General features: G+C 39.3%; 1 protein-coding gene across 3 annotated transcripts in view; it reads left to right on the top strand.

The window, feature by feature from the left end:
• Positions 1-17,981, top strand: part of LOC137293001 (vacuolar protein sorting-associated protein 33A-like) — a 182,185-nt gene that overhangs the window by 5,558 nt on the left and 158,646 nt on the right. The window contains exons 4-17 of one of the 3 annotated variants that reach the window (XM_067823875.1): positions 842-926; positions 1,574-1,678; positions 2,587-2,703; positions 3,339-3,513; positions 3,742-3,938; positions 6,718-6,808; positions 7,724-7,798; positions 7,973-8,052; positions 8,555-8,641; positions 9,060-9,191; positions 10,194-10,362; positions 10,791-10,913; positions 11,833-11,949; positions 13,560-14,693. In XM_067823875.1, the coding sequence (XP_067679976.1) occupies positions 842-926; positions 1,574-1,678; positions 2,587-2,703; positions 3,339-3,513; positions 3,742-3,938; positions 6,718-6,808; positions 7,724-7,798; positions 7,973-8,052; positions 8,555-8,641; positions 9,060-9,191; positions 10,194-10,362; positions 10,791-10,913; positions 11,833-11,939 (1,543 nt within the window). In that variant the 3' untranslated portion in view covers positions 11,940-11,949; positions 13,560-14,693. Of the gene's footprint in view, positions 1-841; positions 927-1,573; positions 1,679-2,586; positions 2,704-3,338; positions 3,514-3,741; positions 3,939-6,717; positions 6,809-7,723; positions 7,799-7,972; positions 8,053-8,554; positions 8,642-9,059; positions 9,192-10,193; positions 10,363-10,790; positions 10,914-11,832; positions 11,950-13,559; positions 14,694-17,981 lie in introns of those variants that run through there. The other 2 variants (XM_067823877.1, XM_067823876.1) reach the window with 2 other exon arrangements.

Raw genomic sequence — 17,981 nt, 5'->3', positions numbered from 1 at the left:
TCCATTTGGGAACAGATACAATCCCAACGAATTGAATCAACACAATACACTGAGCAAATATGTTTAGGACCACAGATCAATTTCACGAAGCAAATGACATTTTTCTGGGTTTTTTTAACAAAATTGTTGAATATCTAAAATGCTTGTCAATGCCCCAATCATCTATTTGTCTTCGTCTTAACTAAAGGTTAGCGTGGAATATCAGTATCTTATGCCTGAAATTGCAGTCTTATCATTCGAAGGAATATGCGGTGTTGATTTCATGTCACGGTAGAGCATGTATTGCACGTGCATAATCGTCAAGCTACCTGTAGCAGCCAAGTGTACTCACCCAATTTGTTGTACCGCCTCTCTTGTCACAAATGCGTTTAGTGCGCAGGATCATCTAATATGTGTCTATCAGTAATTACTCATGGAAAAGACTAAGGGAATGCATGAAAGTACAAGTTTTCCTTTATTCTTTTCCGGGTTTCTTCAAAAGGTATGAATTGCACTGTGAGTGAAATTATAGAAACAGAGTAACACTTGTACTTTCATGTGTCTTTTGATTCGTTTCCATGAGAATGTCACCTTCTTACTGTTGTTCAGCATGTTTCTTGCTTTGATTTACTAAAAAGAGTACCAGTACATTTAAATCACACTAAATGCATGTCACAAACATACAATTCAAAGTTTCAATATGTTCCACAAAATGTAATGTTTAATATATCTAACTGAGAGATCTGTTAACGTCAGTAAATCAACATAACATTATGCATTTAAACATGCAGTCTAGCCATATGACTATTTGTCAGAGTTACTAAATGATCTCCCAGGAACCTGTTTATAATTGCTGTTACAGAGAAGAGCAGCAAGGTGGCTTCAGAAAAGAATATTACCTGGTGTTTGTCCCCCGCAAAAGCCTCCTGTGTGAGAAGAAATTAAAGGTAGAACTGTTTTACAGGGGAATGTTTCACCTTACAAGTGAAACACGGTAGATGACAATTACCAGGTTTCACTGTGATCGTTTTCCGGAATTGCCAGCCTTGGATATTTCTCTTGTTCTGTAATGTTTATGAAAGTAATATTCAAAGACTGTCATGGCTTGTACACACTGTTGTGCATGCTTAAGGTGTTCCAGTGTTTTCTGTGATGCCTAAAGATTCATCAGATATGAATAACCATGTATAATGTACAGAGAAAAAGATATTGGGTCCGATGGGTATGATATTCAGTGTACCAAATACTTGACAAGAAATATACTGTTCATTTAAATAAAAAAGTGATTAAATGTTACAGTACAGTAAAACTGCACCATGTTATTGCATTACGCTGGTGTTTCCTTAGGACCCTGTGAATTAGGAATTATGGGTAGTCTTGACCATACACTTGCAGGTATAGGTTGAATCCTATTCAAATTCGCTTATCTTCTGTCTGCACAATAAAAACAATTAAATCTACTGATTGTCTTATCAGAATCTAGTAACCTGTGCCATTCTCCTTGGACATGAAGGTTATGGTAGACTAATTTGTGGATGGAGTTAAATGACTGACTTGGAAAAAGCTATGGCAGTGCATGTCTTGTCTGTTGCAGGAGATTGGAGTGTATGGGTCCTTCACGAGTGTGGAGGAGTTTAACCTGGAGCTGATACCCTTTGACTATGACTTGCTGTCAATGGAGATGGACAACACGTTCAGGGTAGGCTACCCTCCTCACAATGGATGTATTTACAGCTGTATATTTGAAATGAAGGAAATACTTGGTGTGAACAGAGACAGCAACCTAAACTGACACTGTTCTGGGAACACCCCAGGATCGTCATACAGTTGCTGTCAGTCTTCGAAGATTTATACTCCAATAACAAATGCACTGGATTGTCTTTTTCATTGATGCCGCTGTGACTAAACAAAATCATTCAATCCTTATGATTAAGGAGTTTGCATACTAAATATCAAAATGTCAAGAAATTGCTAAATTTATTATCAGTTTGTAGAAAAATGTCTCCCGTATCAACTTAATGATATCTCCAATTAAAACAGCATACTCAAATTAAATTCAATAAGGGGAGATAACTCTTGACCAGGTTTTCCTCAGGATAAGGACTTGTGTTGCCAAAATATCATGAAGTATGATTAGACGCAAGATAAAGCAATAACTGCGGAACATTAATATGCACTTCTGCTGTCACAAACCATGGTATCCAACCTCTTTTTATTCAACAACCTTATTCAAAAACCTGTAGTGTCCACAATAGATTTAATGCTATAAATGAAAGCATGGGAAAATGACAAGATTCCAGGCAAATGAACACACACTGGTATGACATGAATCAGGTGATATTCACATAACTTGACATGCCCACAAATTCCAAAGCCAATCAACAGACAAAGGTCCTGAGATGAGGCAATCTGGGCAAGAGATTAAGAGACATACATGGCTGTGTATACCTCTTTGAAGGAATACTGTAATTTTGTTTATTAGCATCTGTAAGTTCTTGACAATATTCCAAATAATCATGTTAAGCAAGTTGCTTGGACAGATGTATGTATGGAATCTATTAGCTCAGTTTCATGACTTGACAATACAAACTGCTTTCACTGTTCCAGGACTGTTACCTTGACAATGACTTCACCTCCATGTACTATGCAGCACAGTCACTCATGACGTTGCAGGCATTGTACGGGACTATTCCCTACATCCATGGCAAAGGTGACTGTGCAAAGGTATGTAGATGTCCTCATGGAAATACCACCCTTAGTTTTTCATATATGCACAGAACACTGAGTTTTAACAAGGTTCATATTTTCTTCTTTGAGAGATATTTTAGAAGTTGTAAAGATGAAGGAAAACAAGTTCTGTGGATAGTCAACTTCTTTGTTGCAATGAATGCGACTTGTTTGATAACTGTGTTAGTGAAACGTTGCACTCATCACAATAAAGGTTTTCCTTCAAGTTTCGTATTGTTTTAGCCCTGTTTGGATGATGGTTGGTTGGTTGGCTTGTTGTTTAACACCACTCTCAGCTATATTCCAGCTATGTGGTGGTAGTCTGTTAATAATCGAGTTTGGATCAGACAATCTAATAATCAACAGTAGGAGCATCAATCAACTGGATACAATGATGTCAACCAAGTCAGTGAGTCTGACTACCCAATCCTGTTCATCACTCCTTATGACAAGCATGGGTTGATGAAGATCAATGCTAACATGGATCTTTCCGGATCATTCATTGCTGTGATACATGTAGGCTATTCAAGTATTTAATGGGATGTGTGAGATCCATGATCACATTCTTCCCAGGTTCTATTAACTTTGTATTGGAGGAGAATAATACTGAACAGCGTATATTTGTTTTCCAGAATGTAGTGGACATGATGCGGCGGATGAAGGGGGAGCTGAGTGGCCGTGAGCCACAGATAACGCCCCAGATAGACAACTTGCTCATCATAGACCGCACTGTGGACCTCCTCACACCACTTCTCTCTCAGCTCACCTATGAAGGACTCATTGATGAGGTGTTCGGCCTCAGTAACAGTAGGTTGCTGTGTCCATGAACGCCTTAAACTTTCTAATGTTAAATCAATTAAGTAGGTTTGCTAATCATTAAATAGTCATTCTTGTTCCTGGATTGGCTATTAATGATAAATGTATTTCTGAACATTTTACAATGTTTCTGAAAATGTTTACCTGATAAGGTGAGATTGCTGTTGAGCTGTGGATTGACCAATGATGTGCATAGCAGTGGATGTTGTTTGATTGTAGCAAGTGTCAAACTGCCGCCAGAAAAGTTCTCCCAGAAGAAGGATGATGGATCAGGGCCCTCAGATGTCTCATCTGAACCAAAGAAAATCATCTTGAACTCTGGGGACGAACTGTACGCAGATCTGAGGGACAAGAATTTCAATGCAGTTGGTGCTATTGTCAGCCGCAAAGCTAAAGTCATCACTGCAGAATTTGATGTAAGTACGGAATAGTTATACCTTCTCGTAACTTTTCCTGTAGCATTTTCATACCTTGTACATCCTATACTGTAACGTAGACTTAGACTTAGGATAGTCGTAGCACTATGAGAGCTTTGTGAAACGGGGCACATGTCCTTAATGCAGCCAGTTTGTTGATACAGTGGAATCTGTCTATTGCAGACAGGCCTGGGACTGACTAAGTTGTCTGGATGATAAAGCAGTCTGTATTAGTCAACAGTTGTCTGTTACGGTAGACACTGGCATGATGAGTTACCTCCCTTGGTTGAGGATAAACTCTGAGAATGGAAGTGACGGAGGTGTGTGTTCAACATTGTTATTTTTGTCATCTATGTCAGGACTACAAAGCATACTCCCACGATGAGTTACCTGTCTTTGTTAAGGAAAGGAAATGTTTATTCAACAGATTATTTTTGTCAGCTGTGTCTGGATTACAAAACTTTGTCCTCAAAGCAAGTGTTATTTTAGTCTGTAATCAGTAATTGAGAATGTCAGGATTTTAAATCATAGCTTCAGGGATTTACCTTGAGTCCTGTATTTTAGGGTCCTTGGGACTCATACTTTTAATTTTAATGGATCCTGAACAACAAAACGAGGGTCCCAGACACTCAAATATTATTGTTAAAGTACTGTTGGAAATAAGAAAACAAATTGTTTTTTTTCACGCTTTTCTCCACAATTTATATGTGAAAGTGTAAAATATCTGTTAAAATAGGTTTGGGTGTAACTACCTTTCCAGTAGTATGGAGATAGGAAACATGAAAAAAGGACTTTACTGAGGAGAGATTTGTGCAGAAATGAGAAATGTGAATTTTTTCAAAGTCCAAAGTGACTAATTTGGAACATACCTTGGCTTTATGCAAATTAGTGTGTGATGATATTGTATTACAAAGTGCACTTTTGCCCTTAAGTACCCATTTTAAAGTTAGACTTAGCTTCATGAAAAATGAAAGCTGACATTAAACATAACTTTCATCCTGAAACTATGAAGGATGTAGCTACCATGGGTATCTACCATGGTCCCAATATCACTAAAAAAGAATCATATAGGAAGGGTCATCTCCATAAAGAAACAAGACATGTAAGATGGTTAAATTGTTTCATTGCTGAGACCTGTGTGATGTACTTGATACAATGACAGTGCCACAATCAGTTCCATTAGGCTACACCACCGTTCCAAAACATGGATATACAGAATGTTTAGTCACAAGAATACAAATTCGAAATTTCTCAGTTCAATATTGTGTATGGCAGCCCCGCGCATTCACCACTGCCAGACACCATCTCCTCATCAACTGCCTGATGCGTGTGAACACATGGTTGGGGATTCTGTGCCATTTCTCTTGCAAGCTAGTGCCAAGTTCCTGCAAATTTTGAGGTTGGTTTCTAAGAACATGAAGCCTTGTCCCAAGTGCATCCCACATGGGCTCTATTGGATTAAGGTCAGGGGATCTCGATGGCCAGTCCATGACACTGATTCCAGCATTTTGAAGGAAATTTTGTGTCAACTGAGCATTATAGTGCTGGAACTGTGGACCTGGGCCATGAGCCGCCATGAAAGGAATGAGTTCATGGGTGAGCACCTGGTCGCGGTAAGCAGAAGCTGTGAAGTTTCCATGGATGACCAGAAGTCAGGAACGGTTGTTCCCACAGAAAGCACCCCACACCATGCAAGTTCCGCCCCTGAATCTGTCAACTTCTTGTTCACCCCATTGGGCATACCGTTCATGATGTCGTCTCCAGACTGTATGCTTGCTGTCCGCGAAGCTGAAGGTAAACATGGGTTCATCTTTATAGATGACTCAATTCCAGTCTGTCTGGGTTCATTGGAGATGATGTCGGGCCCACAGCAGGAGTTGCGGTTGATGAACCGATGTCAGTATTGGCCCTCGATATGGACGTCATGAATGAAGATTGGCAGCCTGCAACCGTATGTGAGGACAGTATACCTCTAAACATCTCAGCCCTGGTTCGTGTAGCCGGCAGAAATCTGTCACATAGGTGAGGTAGGATGATTTGACGGTCTTCTGCTCATGGCGTCACACGTGGATGACCCGGCCTTGGGCGATCAGAAGTGATGCCAGTTTGTTGTAGACAACCTTGCAAGTCATGCACAGTACGGCAGCTGCATCCCAATTCTCTTGCGATGTCAATAACTGCCAACAGCATGTTCACACTGCACATTTGACAATCGTGGCATTCAAAGTACTGTTAGAACTGTGATTGAAAAGTGTTTTTCCAATTCTTGAGGCCAATGCAAACGCGTGCCAAGAAGAAAACCTTGATGCAAAGGTCGTGTGATCGACTGCACATGCAAAACCTGATTTGGCACTAACGCCATTTGCACAATGAATGGATGGGTTTGAGTGGAATTCGCTAACAATTTGCTAACGAAAGATGGGGATCCCATTTCGGATGCATAGATGTATCATCAAAGAAAAATTATGATTTTTAAAAATAACAGTTTGTGAAGTTTCTTTTTTGACTCAGTATTTATGCATTATCAAATATGTTTTCTTTGCTTTATGCAGGAAGCAGAGGGACAAAAACATTCTATGACCAGTTCCCAATGCATGCTATTTATGGCTGTACAGACCCTGTTAAAACTGTGACATGAAGCGATCTCTAGTTCTACTACCCATCATAACATAATCTCTTTCAATATCCTGGTAGAAAGGATATATTTCCTGCTCCAGTTACAACAGGGTTCACTTCATGCAGGACAGATTCTGTTGAAATGTGTTGTTTTGTGTGGCAGGAACGACACAGTGCCAAGACAGTGGGCGAGATGAAACAGTTTGTGTCAAAACTGCCCCACCTCCAGGCCGCCCGCCAGTCCCTGGCCACCCGTGAGTAGCTCTCTGAGCCTCTCTCCCTGATTGGACTGACACATGTATGACTGTCATGTATTACATTGATATCATTTCACAGTAGTGAGGAATACATTCTTGATTGTTGTTAACCACAGTGCCCCTCCAACAGACTGATGAATAGCTTTGTTCCTTTTGTATTTGAAGAGTTGGATTACGTAATTCAGAGTTTAAGGAAACGGATGTTAGAGAAGGTTAATATACACTAGCCATTACTGTGCTTATATAGACTCACATGTTTTACATAATGACAATAACACTTAATGAACTGACCATATTGTTTAGTGTTAAAGGAATGACAAACAGGTGATCTTGGGGTGCAGTGACAGTCCATGTTGTTCTGTGATAAAGAAATGACAAAACAGGTGATCTTAGGGAGAAGTGGCAATTCATATTGATCAGTGATAAAGAAATGACAAAACCGGTGATCTTAGGGTGTAGTGACAGCTCATATTGTACAGTGATAAAGAAATGACAAAACAGGTGATCTTAGGGTGCAAGGACAGTTCATATTGTTCAGTGATAAAGAAATGACAAAACAGGTGATCTTAGGGAGATCTGGCAGTTCATGTTGTTCATTGATAAAGAAATGACAAAACAGGTGATCTTAGGTAGAAGTGACAGTTCATATTGTTCAGTGATAAAGAAATGACAAAACAGGTTACCTTAGGGAGAAGTGGCAGTTCATATTGTTCAGTGCTAAAGAAACGTAAAAACAAGTGATCTTAGGTAGAAGTGGCAGTTCATATTGTTGTGTGATTAAGAAATGACAAACTGGTTATTTTAGGGTGTATTGACAGTTCATATTGTTCAGTGATAAAGAGATGACAAAACAGTTGATTTAAGTAGTACTGATAGTCCATATTGTCAAGTGGAATGTGATTGTTTCTCCAGATACTTCCATTGCTGAGTTGATCAAGGAGGCAACAGACAAGGATGAGTTCATGGACTCCCTCCGCTGCCAGCAGGGTATGACACTAACATTCTTGTTTGAGTACTTACTACAGCGAAAGTAATATTATTTGTGTATCAGCATGCAAAACTGAGTGTAATTGTCTTATGTTAATGTTTCCATGTTGTATTATCTGTCTTAGGCAGTATGTTCCACAGATGCCTGTTGTATGTGGATTCTTTTTCCAACAGAGTTCATTAATGGTATGGAGACGGACAAGGTCCATCCCTACATTGAAGACTCCATAGCCAAGCAGGAAGTCATTACGAAGGTAAATGTTCCATTGCAATTTCCCAGTTACTTATTTTCTCTGACAGGATGATTGTATTGTTGTTTGGACTATTTTACTGAAATTTTATATATGAGTGAGTGAGTTGAGTTGTAAGGGGCACTCAGCAATATTCCAGCTGTATAATTTTATCTTTGGGCATCAAGCAGTGTGATTGATGTGTTGTCTGTGATATGGTGAGTAAGTGGGTTTCGAACCACCATCTAAAATGTGTTAAAGCATAATCATGACTAGTAGTATGTGTGAAGCCTGTTCAGCTCTGTGATACTGATGGAATATTGTTAACCAAAATAAAACATGATTATGCATTTAGAAACCTGTTTTTTACTGAGAAAGTGTAAATCCAAATATAGCACAAGTTTCTTCAAAATGTAGACAGTTTTCCCACCTAAACTCACACCCTTCAAACTTGCCGCAGGACTTCAGGGACAATATTGTCAAACCCACAAGACCTACTGTAATTTACCACACTGAATGTTTGCAGGTGCTCAGGCTGATCTGTATCCAGTCATTCTGTAATGATGGACTGAAGCCGAAAGTGCTTGACTTCTACAAGAGGGAGATAGTCCAGGTACAAACCAATATCAGTCCACCATTTGATCATCAGGAGCTGTGTAGGGAGGAGAATGCAAGGACATGAATCCTTGTATGGAGAGCAGCTTCTTTATATTTTTTGTACACATAAGAGCTGGTTTGTCCATTCATTGGTAGCTATCATGTACAATGTCAAATTCGTGTGCTTAGATGCCAAAGAGTTGTTCATCACTGCTACACCTCCTTAACTATCCGTCCGTGAGTGACTCAAAGATATGACAGTATATTATGAATATATTTGCTTATATTCACTGTATTCATTGTTGTTTGACACAAGTGACACTATAGGGAATGTGCTCTGTGATGGTGAAATGATGGCCCAATGACTGGCACTTCTGTGCTGTCACGATACCCTGACTAAGTTGAGTCTATCTGATGTTTCGTTTCTTTACCAGACATATGGGTTTGAGCACATGTTGACCTTGATGAACCTGGAGAAAACAGGGTTAATTCGTCCCCATGGCAACCGCACATACACAGTTATCAGGAAGTCACTGAAGCTGATAGTGGAGGATGTCAATGAACAGGTGGGTTATTGTATGCATGTTCGAATATTTGTGGACTTGTTAGATGTGTTGATGATAAAACTGGGTGTATTTGATACTAAAGCATTCCTGTAAGTTGAACTGTAACCAAGGTAGCTGTAGTTTGTCTTGCTTCAGTCATGAAGTATGATGTACTTTCCTGCTGTAGATATATGTGAACTATATTCACTTTGGGAGACAAACATCATGTGTTGGCCAATTTCTGTGTGTTATTGAGTATTTGAAGCACAGGGATATTTCATTTGAAACCTCTGACTGATGCCATCAGTTCCAAATGTATTCCCGTCAGCTGGAGGTTTCAAATAAAATATTCCCGTGCTTCAAATAATCAATAACACCCAGACATTGGCCAACACAAGATGTTTATTGACATTGTAAACAAAAAAGTAAACAAAAGGGTTTTACTGTCAGCACTTGTTTGCGCTGAGAACAGGTAGAGCAGTGAAGTGTCCTCAGCTGGCTGTTTCAGCTGGTTGCCATGGTAGCATCTGGAGCTGCTCATTTGTGACGTTATTCTGACTCTACGTCCCAGTATGATTTGAATGATGTCACCATTGTGGATGACACAACAAAACAATCATTTGTGATGTTTCTACGTGTCAATATGCAGTGAATAGTCTTACAGTTTCCGGGAATCGAATATCATTTGATTATGTGTTTCAACCAATCAGATTACAGAATACAGTGACTTTTGGTTTACAGTGTCTCTCAATTCAATGTTCAGCTTCATTGTGAAAAGTCATTATATTTTTGCAGCTACTTATATGTTGTCAATTAGATTTGATATTAAATATCATACAAAATAAGGAGTAAATGTGGTACCCTCAAATATTTTGTAGGTAGCCTTAAAAATGTTTCACCTTTTTAGTGGTGAATACTTTCAAAATACAGGTGATTCTGAGCTATTGCGCTGGTTTAACTTCAGTATTAAGTTTACAATTTTACTGTAGAGATCTGTATTGAAATCATCATGATATGTTACAGCTCCCTAATGACATCTCGTACGTGTTCAGTGGCTATGCCCCGCTGAGCGTACGCCTGGCCCAGTACCTAGCGCGGCCGGGCTGGAGAAGCATCACAGAAGTTCTCAACCTTCTACCAGGCCCCAAAGTAGAGGAAATACAACAGATACCTGTAGCACTCAGGAAAAGAAGTAATTGGTTTAAAATATTTTGTGTCTTGAAGATGTTTGTTTGTTGTTTAACACTGCACTCAGCAATATTCCAGACAAACCAGTGATCAATGTCATGGGTCCCCATAATTGTGTGAACACTGGTGATGGTGGTTTTCACCCAGATGTGGCTGATAAATTGCATAAAGTGCAGCAATAACTCACTTTCTGTTGTTGAAACTGATTCGGTTGAAAACGAACATGAGATGGTGTTATGTGAGAGTAAATATTGTGATTCTTTATGTATAACCCTCAGTGTCGAGATACTGTCTACATGTTCACACTGACTTAACCAGTAACTATGTTAATGTTATATAACTAAGCTCTTGCTGGCTACAGAAACAACCTCCATTCCCCGTTTTTGTATGGATTTAGATACTTGATTTCATGGATCACCTTTGCTGTTACAGGGAATTCCATCTCCTCCCAGCATTCCAGTTCAGGGGAGCAGAAAGTGACACTAGTATTCTTCCTTGGTGGTGTGACATTTGCCGAGATAGCTGCTCTTCGCTTCCTTGCACAACAGGACGATGGTAGGTTACAAATGTGTCAACTTTTGATTAAACTTTCATGTTTTGGTGGCATTGCCAATCTCGTCAGCATACCCAGAGGAACTGAATGTTGATTTTCAGAGGCTTCAGTTTTAATACCATCTCAGCAATCATTCACCTTCAAAAACTTTGTAAGTACTATGCATGACTCTCAGCAAACACACAAGGCCCAAGTTGTGTACATGTGTATGCTGTGACTCACAAACCTTAATGTCGAGATATGTTCATGCATACACTCTGACTCTCAATCATGCACACTTGTTTATTTTGAATTATGAAGACATGTATACATTTAATCATGCACACTCTTTTTAAATTGAATTATCACATGTATACATTGATAATGCGCACTTGTGTATAGTGAATCATGAACACATGTATACATTGAATTATGAATGCATGTATACATTAAATCTTTGACACTTGTTTACATTGAATTATGAACACATGTATACATTGAATCTTGCACACTTGTTTACATTGAATCATGAACACATGCCAATATTGAATTATGAACACCTGTATACATTGAATCTTGCACACTTGTTTATACTTGTAAATTTTAGCTTTCAAGTGGTCACACTTTTCAACCAACCAGAAATGTTGAGGGTATCAAATTGCATCAGTGCCACTATTTTTGGCCTGGCATTTTCCAAAACTACTAGGTTTTTATTTGTCAACACCTTGATGTCATGTGAAAATGTAATCTTTTTCAAGGAGAAATAAAATTGATTTGAAAATTTGTCCAACACAATGACAGCCAGCCTTAGTATTTAACAGACACTGTAACTTTGTACGGAAACACTGTTACGACAGCTGATATATATGTTGTTACTTTTTGTATGTCTCATTTGCTAACCTTACGTCTGTGGTTGTAAAAGTTTGTCTTTGCATGCTGTAGGTACTGATTATATTGTTGCCACGACAGCCATCGTTAATGCAGGGAATTTCATCACACCTTTAGTGGAGAAGTTTGAGTCCCATCTATGTGACTCACCAGCTTATTAGCCATCTTGTTGTAGGTCCTTTTGTTATAACCCTGTGTGTTCCCCACCCTGCTGTGTGCTACAACCTCACGCTATATGCACGTTAAGATGAGAAGGTTTCATATTAAAAGTATCCATTACCAGAGTTAAATTTTGTGAGTAACACCCTCAGATGAATGATGGGACTATTTTAATGTTAGAGTCGACTGAAAGATGACTGGGAAGTCAGAGTAGGTGTCCATGTTCTTTGTGTAATTGTACACAGATTGTTGCTCAGTGAAACTGTAATGCTATTTTTATGTTCAGGATGAATGCGGTAGCAGCAGTGGGCTTGTTTGATCCATCCTAGTACAGGCTTAATGTGTCTAGAGAACATTCCTTCCCAGACAGATGCTTGTTTCTTACTCTGTACAATTCCACATTTTGTAATGCTGCACATGTTCCCAGTATTGAGACTACCAGGCTTTCCCATGACCTGCACAATTACTATCCAATATAATTCCTGTTTGAACTCTGTGAGGAATTTTGCCATCTGATACTGGTGGAAATGTATGGCATTTTCCTGATGACACCAGTTAATTAAGAGTGAGTGAGTAAGTGAGTGACAATAGATGTGGATGGAAGGAATACAAAATAGGTGTGTCTCAATGGATGTATCAAACTGAAGAAATTTCAGTCTGTTTCAGGCACTTTTCTCACTGAAAGCTCCCAAGCAAAGTACACCCACTTGCACTTGGTTTTAAAAGGGACTGTTTCAGAAATGTTCTTTTTTTTTAAGATATAATCTTCATACATAATTCCATAAACATCCAGTTTGCTCAGCATTATGTATTTTTCCTTAAGATACCTCACTATTAAACTATTCATTTGTCACCTTACTTTCAGTCAACCTATGCAGTTAATTTAGAACTCTCGTGTTGTGTTGATGAGAAATGTAATATACATGGAGTACAAACAGAGCTTGATAAAGATCTTAGTTTTACACTGCATTCAGCAATATTCCAGCTACATGGTGGCAATTGGTAAGTAATGAAGCCTGGCCCAGACAATACAGTGATCAACAGCATGAGCATTGTGCAATTGGGGACCAATGCTGTGTCAACCAAGTCAGCGACGATGACCACCCTATCCTTGTTAGTTGCCTCTTACAACAATCATAGTTACCTTTTGTAGCAAGTATTGATTGCTGAAGACCTATTGTACCCCACATCTTCATGGGCCACACTGAAGAAGGCCCAAGGTACATTTGAAATTATCCGTAATATTCGCAGGGTATGGGTCTAGGATCTTCTGTAGCTAAGTTTACTTTGTGATTTTGCCCAGGCAATCATGTAGTTATTCATGGTGGCTCAGTGGTTGAAAAGTGCAACTTTTCCTGTGCAAACTTACTTCCCTCAGTGGTCCCAGGATTCACTGATTGTGGCTCTGAATCTTGTATTTTGAAGCATTGTTGAATCCATTTCTGTATCTATGTGAATTAAAGCAGAGGTTCAGCATTCACATTTATTCTGTAGCATGTAGAATGGGATTCTCCCTTCACATTTCTTGAAAATGTTAGAAATGAGAACCTTTGTAATACCATTGGCAAGACAGAGTAAGATCATATGATTCTGTCTTGATGTTTCTGTTTTCTCTTCTCCAGGTGGCACAGACTACTTGATTGCAACAACCAAGATTATTACAGGGAAGCACTTTATTGAGTCTTTACAGGAGAAGATAGAGACTGTCAAACTGAATCCATTCTGAGACTGCCATCATGAAATCAAAGACAAAGTCAAAACAAGACAGACTCAGTGCAATTATCGTTACTGGCTAACCTCTTGCATTTGGGCTCATCATATTTCATTGCATCATAATAAACAACTGAGGTTGTTTTAAATTATGACCAGTTTACAACCATGTCACCAAGTATTTCGATGTTCGGAGGACTCTGAAAGTGTCTATTTCAGCGCGTATGGTGCCCGAATTTCATGAAACAGAACTGCGCTTCGTAATGAGTGAGGCCTGATTTCTTGCTCATTGTGATACTTGGCTTGTGAGCCTCACATTTGTTCTCTATTTCATGAAGCCGAACACTGTCCTGGACCTTCCCCACAGGCCGTCTTACAAGCTGTGACATGTCCAATACTGTGACTTTCATGGGGTGTGTGACCTTCAAGGGAGAATGTGACATTCACAGGGAGTGTGTGACCTTCACATGGAGCATGCTACTTAGCTGACAGCTTGGCATCGAACATCAATAATACAGATCACTTGATTGGCTGGTCCACATGCCTCTGTATGAATGAATAATGCCGTGCAGCAGTAGACAATAACAAAAAGAGAACTTGTTAAGAAAATGAGTGTGAGTGGCAGGTACTCCAGGTAGAGGAAGACTTGCTTAACTTCGTTGTGAACACCTGGTACAATTTTATGCTTATTTTGTCTTATATGATTAATCTAGAGTCTGTAAATCATGCAAAATCAAGCTGAGCTGAGCAATTCATAGTTGTGAACATGTGTACAAATACCTAATTGTCATTAATTATAGTGACAGTGAATATTAAATTGTAGATAATACCTATCACAGTGACGGACACTGGGTTGCCTGCTGTTCGATGTTGGACCATCCTGTTCTAAAACTTGTACAGAAAAATGATGTATTATGTAAATGTAATCTGTACATGTAAAGAAAATACACAAAAACTCTGAACTATTATATTGGTGAGTCTGTTTCTTGTGTACAGTCGTGTTTTTATTGTTTGTGAAATTAAAGTGGCAAGAAATCTGGGGAAAATTGTAATCATGAATTACAGTTAAAAGCACCAGGAGGCTAACGGACATGCAGTTCTGTTTACAGAATGTGTCTGCTAACTTCACCTTGTAATGTTAGTCTCTGAATTAAGGTTGGTTGAATTTTAAGATCTCACAACAACAATCTTGGTTAATTAAAACCTTCTTTGTACGCCAGGAAACTGATGATGCCGGAAATCATAGTCATAAAGCTTTAGCTTCTTGATCAAATTTGGGGAAATTTCATTTTTGCAAATAATTTAAGTATAGCAATGAATATGTGATGTTTGAACATTGACTACACCAAGTTTGAGCACATCTTGAATTTTTCCATCAGAAATATAAAAGCATGTTCAAAGTGTAAATGTTAAACTGAGCTTGAAATTTACAGTCCCAACCAAGGAAGCTGTTAACCCCTCATGCTACCTGCACATGTAATTACGCTGAAAGCAGCCAGGAACTTTCCACCAGTTGAACAGATCCATCTGGAAACTGGAATGTCGGCTGATTTTTGCGTTAGTTTCTGAGATGTTTGACTGGGGTAAGGTGCTCCTTGTGAGAGGTAGGACGGTGGAAGTGCTTAATGGCAAATGTCCCGAATAACAGTACATTTGTGAAGCTTATTTCTCTCTACACAAACATCCATTGAAACATGAGCCGTCGCTGTAGAATGTGATCAAGTTATTTATCCTTGACTTTGGAATGGTTGAAGCACAACGCGACATCCATCGGATATGTTTTCTGTCTCTAGCCATACTATGCTTGGAATCATTGAGTAGATAATGACAACCGTAGATTGTCTGCTTCCTGACGGACTTCGGGTCCATGGATCGAATCCCCGCGTGCAGCTCAGAAATATACGGAAATCACACTTAGATCCCAGCTTCATCGTAATGTGACCCTAGCGCAACCTAGACTATACATATCAGCGCCCACAAGGTAAACATTTTTCATACATAGCAGCTAGAAATGCTTACCTTTTGATGTTTGATGACCCGTGCAGAGTTGTACCCGGCTCCTTTCAGATGATTCCTGATTGTTCTTGAAATGGTAACCAGTGTGGTGCTCTGGGACAGTGGTTATGGAGAATAATTGACCCTCATTGGACAAGGTCATAGTGCTACCGGTCTGTATGACATACGAGTAGTCATATGGGTTACCCTTCACCTTGTTTACTTCCCTGTATTTCCTGACGAATTGACGAGCGAGCATGTACCAAACAACTGCTTTGATGGACGTACCAGAGTTCTGCATACTAATAATTTCCATTTGCACGTGTGAATATTCTTGGGTTTTCTTCGACAGGGTGTGTTTGGGAGAAACATTTGAAACCAAATACAATTGCATAATTTCTTGAATGATTTGGGATGGTTGAGTTGCTGTTTAATGCTGCACTATGATCAACAACAAGATCATCGATGTACGCAATTGGGATGCAACTACATTGTGTCAGCCAAGTCAGCAAGCCTGACCACCGGATCCTGTTAGTGGCCAGATACGAAAAACATGGGAAGCCTGAGGCTAGTATTGTAACCTGGACTTTCACGGATCTTCCTTAAATAAACAGTGTCATCATATGTATCATTACAAACAAACTGAACATAGCTCTGTTAGCGGGCAGGGGGTGCCAAACCTTTCCAGGTGTAATATAATAGATGATAAAATGGAGAGATAAGACCAGGGTCTGGATTTTCGAAGCTCCCTAAGTGCGAAAATAGTCGTGAGTGACATACATTAACATTAACTTACGACAATCTTAGGCCTAAGAGAGCTTCGAAAATCTAGGCCCTGGTCTTATCTCCTTCTCGGAGCCCTAAGAATTCTTAGCCAATGTGTTAAGAATGGAATTAACAAGTTCGTCGGGCTACGAACGTTTCGAGAATAGCTAGCCTGGGTTCACAAAGCGCTACGACATTCGTAAGTCAATGATAAACAATAGAGTTACGACAGATCGTAAGGCTAAGAACGCTTTGTGGTGCGGGACCCTGAACAATAGAACGAAGATGATGTTTTAAATATGATTTAGTTGGGTCTTAAACCACTGTTTAAAAGGGACTTACTAACCTTTTGGATTTATGCGGGACATTTCAATACAAGGGAAAGGAGTACTTAAGATTGGTCGACTGAACTTCTCGGGGATGAAATATTAACAAGTTTCGTTTGGAAATCGTCAATGGTATCACTCACACTTAAAGTGACGTTTCCTCTAAATGTAGCTGTGAGATGCGTTGACACTATAAGTGAAATAGGCTGACTCTTTTCGTGACACTGTTCAAGAGATGCGTGACAATATCGGTGAGATACGTTGACACTGTCCGTGACATACACGTTGACGAAGAGAATGCGTATGTAGGAAATACCAATATACTTACTGTATAATAGAAAACATGTGAGAAAGAATTATCATCCGTGACTGAAACACGGATGTGTCTCTATGATTTCTCTGTAAATACACTACTTTGGGGCAGTACACCACACCTTGTCACCAGAAACGTTACTGAATAACCACCGGCACTACACAAACCAGTCACATTTGGCACAAAGATAGTTCAATAATCACTCTCGGTGTTGGTGTATTTTAATTTGTCTTTATACAGCAATAATACCTAAGGTTTATACTTTGATACGTTTATGCATCTTTATGGGAACATAGCTTAAGGTAGACATTGTGTCACGACTCGTGGGTTTGCATACTGACGGAATGGAGATATTTGGTGGGATTACACACATGTATCTTCTGGTGAATGAATTTGGGGGACAATGTGACCTAAAGAAAGTCAGAAACTATTTCCTGCCTTTCACCTCTCCTACGCTGTGCGAAGAGGAACCTGTTGAATATCCTTGAGAGTAGGTTACGTCAGGCCATGATGTACTTAATAGTGCCACATAAGGGCACCTTGTACAGCATGTACATTGGTGGGCAATATGCAGAACTATGTATCAGTTCAATCTGACCCAAATCTGGAGATATGCCCATTTCTGCTGGAGTAAAAAGCCGCACACAATTCTGAATAAAAGAGTTATATTGACATACCAATGAAATTCACGAAGAAATTCCTTTCTCTGATATTGACCACAATCTTCATGCCGCCAAGAACGTAGTTCCTTGTTTAGTCACTGGAATCTCCTTTGGCCGATTATACAGGCTTGTGACTCTCTGGAATTCTGGCTTCTATATTTACATCCACGGAAATTATTTGAGATAATTGAAATTAATAATATGATCTGTCATCATTTGATTGTGTTTCTGCAATCCCTGAAAACAGAACCTCATTGGATCGTGTCAAAACAT

The sequence above is a fragment of the Haliotis asinina genome, chromosome 1 (assembly GCF_037392515.1).
Source record: "Haliotis asinina isolate JCU_RB_2024 chromosome 1, JCU_Hal_asi_v2, whole genome shotgun sequence".
NCBI classification, from domain to species: Eukaryota; Metazoa; Mollusca; class Gastropoda; order Lepetellida; family Haliotidae; genus Haliotis; species Haliotis asinina.
This window is presented reverse-complemented; position numbering and strand designations above follow the sequence as displayed.